Below are 12,647 nucleotides of genomic sequence, written 5' to 3' on the forward strand. Positions count from 1 at the left end.
TGACTCAAAAGCAAGTAAGAGATCTTTATATTAATCTCCTTAGTTTTCCACTTGATTATTTTAACTATCCACTTAATCTTCATTTAAAAGAAACACTAAATTAAATTATATTTTTAAATTACATGTGAAAACTTTCATAGGTACAAAAAAGGTAAAGAATACAAGTAGAGGTACTGATCTATGGCATGTGTGATACACACTAGGATGGCTGTCAGGCTAACAGCCAAACCTGCAAATGTTGTTCAGTTGTGATTATGTTCATGGTGTCCACAAGGCATTAGTTAACACTTTAGACTAAAACTATATTACATTTTAATTTAAAAGAATGAAAATTAAAATAAATTAAAATCCTCATGTAACTATGCTATTATTAGATCTCTTTCCTCAAAGATGTTCTCTGAGAATATGATACATGCCATTCTGTAACACATACAACACAATAGTGCTGTTAACATAAAATATCTAAAGAACAAACATAATCTAGTTTTAAGGGCTGGGCTTGTGGCTCAGTGGTAGAGAGCTTGCCTCGCATGTGTGAGACCCTGGGTTTGATCCTCAGCACCACATTAAAACAAAAAAAAAGATAAATACAAATAAAGATAATCTAGTTTTAAGATCTGAGACTATCCTGTGTTTATAAGCAACACCTTAATACACTTTACATTCAGAACCTGGTTTTCTAGCTTAAATAATACTTGTTCTCTTAAATTTGTCATCCACTGCTTCTCCTGACTCAGGACAGAGATACATTGATTGGTATTTGGGTATATATACAGACACCCACCAAATTTTTTTCCTTGTTTTTTTTGTTTTGTTTTGTTTTTGTTTTTGTTTTTGTGGACATCAATGGGGAGGAGGTGTGTGTGCAATTTTCTATGTTTGACATAATAATAATTTTAAACTAAGTTGCAACTTCAATTTTTAGGTCTGATGTTTAAAAAGAATTGCCCATGGACAATGGTATGTACCCTGGTGGGTAAATAAAAAACCAGGAAATCCTCTTAAGGATTATTGGTTCATTCTCTGCACTAGATTACTTCTACATCTCCCATGGACAAAGGCTCCAAAGGGAGGGGGAAAAATGTTTCAACAGCTCTCACCTATGCTGAAGTCTTCTAGAATGTACAACTACCCCCATGGAAACACTAAAGTCTGAAAGAGGCAGATGTACATGTTGGTATGGACTTGTTTATAAAATTCCATCTATTGTTAAATTATCTGTTACATATGAAACTTATATTGAAACAACCCCTAGCTGATCACTTTCATGTGCCTGACAGTTGATAGCACTTTCACTTAACACCTCTCTTCCCTTCCTTCCTTCATTCTTTTCTACTTTCGTTCCTTTCTTCTTTCCTTCATCCTATTTGCCTGCCTTCCTGATTTTTCTACCATTCTATCTTCCTGCCTTTGCTTATATTTTAATTGATAAAATTATATATATTTATGGTGTACAAATTATATATATTTATGATGTACAAATATATATATTTTCATATATGTTGTGGGATGGCTAAGTCAAGCTATTTTACATGCATTCTCTAAAAAATTGCCATTTTTTTGTAGTTAGAACATTTAAAATCTGCTGTCTCCACAACATTGAAGTATACAATATACTGTTGCTAGCTATGATGTTAAATAGATTATCTTGTGTAACTACAACTTTTTGCCTTTTTACCAACTTTGCCTATATTCTCTCACCTCCCACCATCTGATAACTACATTATACTCTGTTTTTATGAATTCCACTTTTCTAGATTCCACATATTATTAAGATCATGCAATATTTGTCTTTCTGTGAGTGAGGACTCCCCTTCTCATAATGTGCTCTAGGTTCTTCCAACCTGACATAAATGACATCATTACCATTTCTTTGTGTTGATGCAGGACAGAATCTGATATCTGGGACAATGGAAATTAAAAATTATTCGGTGGTGTCAGAATTTGTATTGCATGGACTCTGTTCTTCACAATATCTACAAAAATTTTTATTTGTATTTTTCTCTGGGATGTATGTAGCCATTATTCTGGGTAACCTCCTCATTGTGGTCACTGTAATTTCTGCCCCCAACTTGCAGTCCTCACCTATGTACTTCCTGCTAGGGAATCTGTCCTTCTTGGATATGTGGCTGTCCTCATTTGCCACCCCCAAGATGATCAGAGATTTCCTTAGTGATAGAAAGATAATCTCCTTTGGAGGATGTATGTTTCAAATCTTTCTCTTGCACTTTACTGGAGGGGCTGAGATGGTGCTGCTGGTTTCCATGGCCTATGACAGATACGTGGCCATATGCAAACCCTTGCATTACATGACAATGATGAGCCGGCAGACTTGCATCAAGCTCGTGCTCATTTCCTGGGTCATTGGATTTCTGCATTCCATCAGTCAAGTAGCCTTTACTGTGAATTTACCTTACTGCGGCCCCAATGAGGTGGACAGCTTCTTCTGTGACCTTCCTCTGGTGATCAAACTTGCCTGCATGGACACCTATGTCTTGGGTATACTTATGATCTCAGACAGTGGCTTGATTTCCGTCAGCTGTTTCCTGCTGGTCATGATCTCCTACACTGCCATCCTCCTCAGTGTCCGGCAGCGTGCTGCAGGAGGTGTCACCAAAGCTCTGTCCACTTGCTCGGCCCATATCATGGTGGTCACACTTTTCTTTGGGCCCTGCATTTTCATTTACCTGTGGCCCTTTAGTAGGTTTTCTGTGGACAAGCTCTTGTCTGTGTTTTACACTATTTTCACTCCACTCTTGAACCCCCTTATCTACACATTGAGAAATGAGGAGATGAAAACAGCTATGAAGAAACTGTGGAACCAAGTTGTGAATTTTCACTGACTTCCTGCTTTCCATGGTCTCTCATGCTTCCACTTATTCAGGAGATATAGATTCTTAAATATGATTCTTAGCAAAGATTTCTTTCTGACCTGTGTTTACATAATTATAATATGTTCTGTAAAAGGTGATTTACTGCAACAAAATTATTTATATCATTTATATACATATTTTCATATATATATGAATGCCTATGTAGATGATGCATAATTGTCACCCATATACATTTTAAAGTTAACTCTATGATTACCTTTCTCTGTTAAAACATGATTTATGTTACTAGTTATTTTGCTTAAAATGTTGATACAAAATTAATTTTCATTTCATAGTCATAGCCTATTATAGCAATGGGAAATATTCAAAACATGATATATTTGGCACTCAGAGGGTAGACTGGGTTTAAATAATAAATGCCCACTGCATTTGTATACTGATTTTGATAAGCTTGAGAGGACAAAATAGTTCACTAATTCAAGATACTATCAATTTTAAAAATCATATTTTTCCTTGTGTATATTATGCTTAATGCTTTTATTTTTTAAAAAAATGCTTGCAACTGATAGGCAATTTCAGTAGTTAGTTGTAACTGGGAAAATGAATATTTTATTAAAATTTATTTTTATGGCTAAATTATTTCTATTATGTTACAGTTAATATGCATACCGTTATTAAATTAATACATTACACTTAAAGTTGATTCTCAATAAGCACTACATCTTTTACTGAGATGATCCTACCCTTTGGGCCATCATTTAATAGGAAGTATGTTCTTGGATTCCACAAATTCAGATCTTATGCTGAATTTTTGTTTTTATTTTTTTATTGGCCCTTTTTAGTTATACATAACATTAGGATTCATTTTGTCACACTTATAAAATCATGGAATATGATTTTCTCAAATTCAATTCCCATTACTTCCTCTTCTCTCTCTCCTCTTCCCTTCCCTTGTTTTCTTTTCTCTACTGATCTTTCTGCTATTTACTTATAGGTTTTCTTTTAAAATTAGTGTCTTTTGGATGTACATGATGGTAAGATTCACTGTAGCGTATTCATACATGTACATAGGAAAGTTCCTCCCTTATCCCATCCCCTTTCCCTCCCACTCAATCCCCTTCATATACTCCACTGATTTTTCTTCCACCTTGATAGAATCCCCCCTTTTTTCCTCTTTTCTTTTCTCTCCCTCTTCCTCTTAATCTCCCTCTTCCTCTTAATCTCCCTATTTCTCTCTCTCTCTCTCTCTCTCTCTCTCCCTCCCTCCCTCCCTCCCTCCCTCCCTCCTTCTTTCTTATTGTCTTGTTCCCCTCACCCCCTTTATTTTGGACTTGTTCCTGAATACTACAAAGACTATCATTAAACAACAGTTGAATTTGACTTTAAATAAATTAACCTTCAGAAATTCAAGCAATTTTCTCACAGGTTGACTTGGAAACATCAAACTAAAGGAAAGGATTAGAAATTGAATAAATTAAATAACCAGATGAAACTTCCAAAATTGTTGAACTTAGTCTTCAATCAGAGAAACATGCTGTGGATATTTTCTGACATCCCTTATTACTGCAACTCTACACATGTGCATAAATATAATAGACCATACAAGAATTCCAATTTTGTCTTAAGATTATATCCTTTACCTGCTATTATAACAATACTGTATTTCTATTTTAAAGACTTTGCACATAATTAATTTTTTAAGAGAAAGAGAGAATTTTTTAATATTTATTTATTTTTTTTTTTTGGTTCTTAGCGGACACAACATCTTTGTTTTGTATGTGGTGCTGAGGATCGAACCTGGGCTGCACGCATGCCAGGCGAGCACTCTACTGCTTGAGCCACATCCCCAGCCCACATAATTAATTTTTATAATCAGTTCCGCTTATGTATATGAACATTTAAAGAGCTTAAGAGGATGTCAATGTTTGCCTTAGTTATTGATATAATACTGACTATTGACAGTAATAGATCATAGAGGTATTTTTATTTGATTTTTTAGTAAGATTAATTTTACATGTTAGTATGACTCCATCCCACTTATTGATTCTTGGTTTTAATTCTTGCACTATAGGAGTCTTATTAAGGAAGTTAGGGCCTAATCCCACATGATGAAGATTAGGGTCTACTTTTTCTTCTATTAGACGCAGAGTCTCTGGTTGTCTTCCTAGGTTCTTGATCCACTTTGAGTTGAGTTTTGTGCATGGTGAGAGAGAGGATTTTAATTTCATTTTGTTGCATATAGATTTCCAGTTTTCCCAGCACCATTTATTGAAGAGGCTATCTTTTCTTCAATGCATGTTTTTGGTGCCTTCGTCTTATATAAAATAATTGCACATAGCCACATCAATGTTTATAGCAGCACAATTCACAATAGCTAAACTGTGGAACCAACCTAAATGTCCTTCAGTAGATGAATGGATTAAAAAATGTGGCATAAGGGGATAGGAAAGGTAGCAGAATACAACAGTCGCTAATATGCCATTATGTAAAAATGTGAGTGTATAACCAATGTGATTCTGCAATTTGTATTTGGGGTAAAAATGGGAGTTCATAACCCAATTGAGTCAAATGTATGAAAGATGATATATCATGAGCTTTGTAATGTTTTGAACAACCAATAAAAAATATAAAAAAAATGTGGCATACATATACAATGGAATATTATTCAGCAATAAAAGTTTAAAAATATGGCATTTGCATGTAAATAGGTGCAGTTGGAGAAGATAATGCTAAGTGAAGTTAGCCAATCCCCAAAAAACAAATGGTGAATGCTATCTCTGATATAATGTGACTGACTTATAGTGGGGTAGGAAGAGGGCGCATGGGAAAAATAGACTAACTCTAGATAGGGTATTAGCAAAGGTGGTGGAATGTGATGGACATCATTATTTAAAGTACATGTATGAAGACATGAATTGGTGTGAAAATACTTTATATAAAAACAGAGATATGAAAAATTGTGTTCTTTATGTATAATAAGAATGTGATCCATTCTGCTGTCATGTATTTAAAAAATAAAAGCAATTAAAAAACAAAAAACAAAGAAATTGTACATGTTAATGGTGCTCTGTGTGAAATTTAACATTTCAATACATGCATCAGCATATATGAATCAAATCCAGCATCCCTCTATTCACCTTTTTTCCCCACATCCAATGCTTTTTTTTTCTGAGAACTGGTCTCACTAAGTTGCTTAGGGCCATGCTAACTTGTTGAAACTAGCTTTGAACTCATGATCCTCCTGTCTTAACCTTTTGAGTTGCTGGTATTATAGGTTTGTGCCACAGTGTCTGGTCCTTTATTCGCTCTTTCTACTTTCTAGTAATCACTATTTCATAATCAGGTTGACAGTTTTTAAAATTTTGCATGTGAGAAAGAACAGGTTATACTTCTTTATGGAATTTGGCTTTTCCTTAACATAATGTCCTCCTGTCTTATCCATTTTGCCTCCAAGAGCAGCTTTTCATTATTCTTTATGGTTGAATAATATTTCATTTTGCACATATACCATATTTTGTTTATCCATTTTTCCATTGAGGTGTACCTCGATTAATTCTGTATCTTGGCTATTGTGAGTAGTCAGATACTTATGGCATGAGGTTATTTCCTTGTTAAACTGATTTAGTTACATTTGGAGATATACAAAGAAGTATAATAGCTGGATCATATGATAGCTCATTTTTTAGTTTATTGAGGAAAATTAATATTGTTCTACATGTTTCTACCATCTTTATCATCAAAATGAAACAGATGCTATTTATACATATGGTTATTAAATAAATAAATATTTTTTGAACATGTACTATATTCATATTTTAGACACTGAACTAGTTTTGGAGGTAGAATATTTAAGAACATATATTCCCAGACTCTCAAATCTTTCAGTTTAATGGAATGAAGGCAAGTAGACAGGAACAAAATATACATAGGACATGTTGTAAAAGCCCATTAAAGGAAACAACCTAGGTTTATAGTTAGGGAAAGGGAAATTGTGTGTGTGTGTGTGTGTGTGTGTGTGTGTGTGCGTGCATGTGTGTGTTTTCAGCACAGGAACACTCACATAGAAAGTTCCTTAATATATGATCACATGAGGTTTCAAACCTCTTAGAACTATCCAGTGACTCATACTCCATTTCTAATCTCTACTCCAGTTTCCATCTTTCTTTGACCAATTCATATTCATTCCTGAGGATGAATATGAATCATTGCACTGTCAGTCTAGGTGCGGACATCTCGGGGTTTAGTTAGTTGTGTAAGCTGATGTGCATGGCTGTTGGATGTGTTAGTGAAACTCAAGTACAAGAAACCATCAGTTTCTGTTTTGTGAAAATTATGGGCTCTGGTATGGAACTTCTCATTGTCAGTTCAGAGGAAGCCACAAATTGCAAATTAAAGGAGTTACTATCTGTGGAAGTGTTTGTGAAATTCATTTCCCATTCAACTCAGGGGTCTTAACCACTGCAGCCCTTTTTATTTTATTTTTTATTTTGGGATAAGTTCTCACTAATTTGATGAGGCTAGCTTCAAACTTGAGATTCTCCTGCCTCAGCCTCCCGAGTCGCATGGGCCACCACACCTGGCTCATTTCCCATTTTTTAATGAGGTAATTTAAATGCGTGATACAGTGTAGGCTTTTTTTAAAAAGCAAGCAAGCCAGCCTCAGTGTGGCTTACCTGTAATCCCAGCTACTTGGGAGTCTGAAGCAGAAATATTGCAAGTCTGAGGCCAGCCTGGCAACAATGATACCCCACACTCAAACATAAAATGCAAATAATATGGCTCTGTAATTGACATTAGGATTTAAATTGTAGGAATTTTAATTGTAGGTATTAATCTCAGAAGTCTGCTTTTCACTGTAAGCTGCGTCAACTCACTCTTAATCACTACTAGCATTAAAAATTATTGGATATTTGCTAATGTCAACCACTTGCACAAAATACTGTTTAGAAAGATTTTCTTATGAGAAAATGCTCTATTAAGGGAGCAGGATGTGTTACCAGAAGTATATCACTAGGATATACTAATTCTAACAATGCAACCTCCTAAAATATATTGTTTATGGCTAAAAGACAAGGTCAATAAGAAATTTCTGAGAAGTTCAAGGAATCTGACATATTCCTTCTTCTTTTTAACTGCAATCATTGAGAGATCAACTGATTCTTCTTCTAATTCTCTGTGACATATCAATGTTTCTCTTCAACATGAATATTAAAATAAATTTTAAATCAAATTATTTAACTGAAGCATTCTACTATTGTAAGTAATTTCTACATATTCAGTTCTCAAATAAAACCTCAACATTTCAGGATATTTTTTGGAAGTAAAATTTTATTTCTATGTAGAATAATTTTTTTCTACTAAAGATTGAACCCTGGGATGCATTTATTTATTGAATAATTATATATATAAATAGTATCTGTTTCATTTTGATGATAAAGATGGTACAAACATGTAGAACAATATCAATTTTCCTCAAGTTACATCTTCAGCACCCCCTCCATCTCTTTCTTTGATTTTTTATTTTAAGACAGGTCTCACTAAATTTCTTAAGGCCATGTTAATTTGTCCAACTTGGTCTTGATTTTGGGATACTCCTGCCTCAGCCTCCCAAGTCACTGAGGCTATAGGTTCAAATCACAGCTCCAGGCTTCATTTTTATCTCTTCTTTGATTTCAGATGACACTTGAAGAAAATTTTAGAAAGACTTTCATAGAGTAAAACTATATACTTTCAACCATTGGCTCTCCAGGTATCTCCCCTTCCATTGAGAATAACCTGGGGACCATATCCAAGGAAGTGTCTCACTGCATTACGGGCAGATCTCTGCAGAGTATTGCAGCTCTCATTGGTGGGCTATGCCCTCCAATGTGGTAGCAGACTCTAGCAGTTCACTGTTAATTTATTCTTCTTCCTGGGTTTTTATCTCCTAAGTTCCAAAGAATGAACTCTGCTGACCTGGATGAGTGAGTATAACAGTAGGATTTATTGAAGAACAGGAACAGAATTCTTGCAGTGCAAGAAGGAACGTGGTAGCAGGTTTCCCCCACCAAGTGTGCTAGTCTAGTGCTTTATATAGCACTTGGTTCATTGCTATTGGTCCAAACTTATGTTAATTAGAGCTTGGAAATGGTACTAACACTATTGGTCAATTCTTGAGTCACAACTTCATTCAATTTCCTCCATTTTCGTTTTCCTCATGGCAGATCAGGAAGGGGGATGTTGAAGTCATTGGATGGATGCTGCTTGGAGCAGGCTTCTGCAGCAGGCATCAGAACAGCGCCCAGGCCTGGCCTATGAAGGATGACAGGTTGGCATGACTTGGCTATCCTGAGCTCACCTCAGTGCTATCCTCACCCATGCCTACCAGGAGAGCTCCACATGGCCATAGGCTATGCCTGCCAACTGTACCTCAACTTACTGAGGCCACCACTCAGCTGCTCCACTGATTCATCATTCCATTGCCACTTCTTGGCAGGGACCAGGAGGCTGGCTGCACAGCTTGGCATCTAGGGAGTCATGCCACTGGTGGAATTATTAAAGTACCAACCAAATTCAAATATAGACCCATCTGATTCCATACTCACCTTCCCATAGACAGAGTCAGTATTCATAGTTGTGTATATTATGAATTAAATTACTTAATTATCTGCTCAACATTGAGATATTTTATGGAATTCTATCATAATAATAGTGGTATATCCATATGAGTTTTGGTTGGTGTCAGGTATTGACTTTGAGTTGCTTTTTATAATAATGTCATCAACTCCTGTTTACTCAGAGTTCCCAATGCCTCAAAAAAGTTTACAAGTTATGTTTCCAAGTATGGGAAAAGGTTAGAACTTTGAAATATTCTTCCCTAGTCAACATCACATGGATGACAGTAGATATAAAGCCTTCTACACTAATTCAACACATTTTTGGTCTCTATTTTATTCATTTTACTTTAGCTATGGTAACAATTTTAGAAATATAACGAGAATAAAGATAAAATTACAATCTTTAATGATTACCAAATGCTCTTATCTTCTATCTCTATTTGTGACAAAACTAGTTGCTGAATTTGCTTTTATCATCCCCTGACTAAAAATGGTGTTAAAATGAAAATATTTCAGTTTATTCGTATTTTAGATTTATATTTTTATTTGTATTGTTTGTTCTAAACTTGAATATTAATTTAGTTTTCCTTTCTTTGAATATAAAGACTCATTATGCAGTAAAACAGGTCTATGACTTAATGTAACTCTAAGGATTCAAGGGGTGATAGTGATATAAACTGTGCCCAACAATTGACAAAGGTGAAAGTACCATATACTCTTTCCTATACACTTTACAGTGTCCTCCACAAACTAGTGACAATGCATCAAACTGTTGCTACATTAAGGTAAATTCACCAGTTCAAAGTTTCATCATTTATACTTTTTTCATATTGAAAAAAAATCAATTTTAATGAATAAATATTTGTTGAACACTGCTATGAGCCACATACCAACTCAGACCCACTCACATCCTGTGCTTTTTTAATTTTCATAACAGCATTGAGAAGTTGGTCTTTCCAGTCATGGAAGAGAAGAGGAAATTAGGGCTCCCATGTTCTAGCTGATTCATCCAGATTCACTTGGCTGAGAATTAAAAGAGGAGTATTTGAACCCACAATTATTAGATGTTTGCTCCCTCACTTTCCCTTCTAGATATCAGTGGTGTGGTGAGCTGACAAAACTGACAAATATATCCCGTTAACTAACAAATATATTCCATTCATAAATGTAAATCATTAACTCATCAAACATTTATCTTTTAAAATATTTAGTGAGAATAAGAAACACAAGTTTCTCATTGAATTGAATGTAATGAGAATAATTTGAAACTGCAAAGAAAGTAAAGTCTGTAGCTAAGCAAATAAGAAGCTATTGAGAGCTCAGAAAGAATAGTTTGTGGCAGTTTGTATTGACAAACTAAGCACAAAGAGATCATGGAATGAAATTTTATCAGATGAAGAGATAAAATTTAAAAACACAAATCAATAAGAAAACACAAACTATATTTGCTTCAGTTAAGAAAAGAAAGCAGAATACAGAACAATTCAGCAATCTTGCACAGTTTAGATATAAAGCCAGAAGCAGTGGCATTGTGACTTAATGGAAGACAATTAAACATAGAGGCTTCTGCCTCCTGATTCATTAGTCAAAAAGTAGTATTCTCATAGTCTCTGCTATCAAAAACTCACTTCAGTGTCTCATGTCTCCTATTTTTTCCAAAGTCTACTCCTATCCCACAGCTTTCGCATGGCGGACTTGACCTCTTTGTTCCGAAGTGTGTAGATGAGGGGGTTTAGCATGGGGGTAATGACATTGTAGAGTACAGATACCATCTTGTCCACGGAGAAAGTGGAGAAAGGGCGGGCGTAGATGAAAATACAGGGTCCAAAAAAGAGTGTTACCACCATGAGGTGGGATGCACAGGTGGAGAGAGCTTTTCTCCTTCCTTCCTTGGAGCGAATCTTAACCAGGATAGTGGTGTAGGAACAAATCAGCACCACAAAGGAGCTGGTTGATATCAACCCACTGTTAGATACCATGAGAAGTTCAATGACAAAGGTGTCTGCACATGCAAGTTTGATGACAGGGGGGACATCACAGAAGAAGTTATCCACCTGGTTTGGCCCACAAAAGGGTAAACGGATGGTGAGGATGGTCTGGACAGTGGAGTGCACAAATCCTCCCATCCATGAGGCAGCCACCAACATGCAGCACAGACCCCGACTCATGACTGTAGTATAGTGCAGAGGGCGACAGATTGCTACATAGCGATCATAAGCCATCACTGTGAGCAGGAACATTTCAGCTGCCCCTACAAAATGCAGGAAGAAGAGTTGCACAATGCACTGGTTGTAGGGAATGAGCTTTTTATTATCAAGGAAGTCAGCCAGAAGCTTAGGGGTTGTTACTGTTGAATAGCACAGATCAAGGAATGAGAGGTTACCAAGAAGGAAGTACATAGGCGATGAATTTAGGTAGTTATCAGAGGCCACTGTCACCATGATGAGGACATTGCCTACCCATGTGGACACATAAAAGAAAAGGAATAATAAAAATAGCCCTGCCTCAATAGATGAATTTTCTGAGAATCCTGCCAGAGCAAACTCTTTCACACCTTCTGTTTGGTTTTCATCCATTTGACTTGGTTTTACCTAGATAAAAAAATATTGAAAGACAGAACATTAGCAGCATTCAAAATAGATATGTCACATCAAATACAAAAATCTTATTTCTAAAGAGACACATAGTAAATCAAAATTTAGATATTAGAGAATTTTCTTTGTTTTAGCATACATATTTTACATCTCGAAATTTATGAACAGGATACTTTCCATTTAGGCAAGTCAACAAGAATAAAAGTTATTATAAATGTTAGCTTAAATAAAATGTCAATAAAGGCAATTATGCAAATAAAAATATTATATAATTTTACACTAAAACCTTAAAATATGAAGGAATATATGAAGTAAAATGACAACTTTGAAAACTATTTTGGTAAAATTATATTTATAAAAATAGTTATTAAACTAAGAAAAATGGTTATATAATGAAGAAAAAGAAGACAAGACTATATTTAAAATGCAATAAATTGTATATATATGGAAAACTAAACTATTTAAGAAAGTACATTAAAACTAATGATAAAACATGGAAGTTTATTCTGACAATCTGAATTTTCTTCTTAGTCCTGGATAATTTCTAATTTCACAATGAACTCAACCATATTTCTGATAAATATATAAGCTTTTTGAGAATTCATGTAGTAATACATATCTTC

General features: G+C 35.0%; 2 protein-coding genes across 2 annotated transcripts; one reads left to right on the forward strand and one right to left on the reverse strand.

The window, feature by feature from the left end:
- Window positions 1-1,910: 1,910 nt before the first annotated feature.
- LOC308646213 (olfactory receptor 4K14) lies at window positions 1,911-2,843 on the forward strand (the record flags this gene model as incomplete). The annotated part of the gene is made up of 1 exon (XM_081288877.1): window positions 1,911-2,843. One exon carries the CDS (start codon window positions 1,911-1,913, stop codon window positions 2,841-2,843), a length of 933 nt encoding a protein of 310 aa, XP_081145003.1.
- An 8,233-nt stretch (window positions 2,844-11,076) lies between these two features.
- LOC308646218 (olfactory receptor 4Q2) lies at window positions 11,077-12,006 on the reverse strand (the record flags this gene model as incomplete). Its single annotated transcript, XM_081288881.1, has 1 exon — window positions 11,077-12,006. The coding sequence occupies one exon, from the start codon at window positions 12,004-12,006 to the stop codon at window positions 11,077-11,079; it is 930 nt and encodes a 309-aa protein (XP_081145007.1).
- Between the last annotated feature and the right edge of the window lie 641 nt (window positions 12,007-12,647).

Source organism: Spermophilus citellus (genome assembly GCF_964194105.1).
Source record: "Spermophilus citellus genome assembly, chromosome: 4".
In the NCBI taxonomy this organism is placed as follows: domain Eukaryota; kingdom Metazoa; phylum Chordata; class Mammalia; order Rodentia; family Sciuridae; genus Spermophilus; species Spermophilus citellus.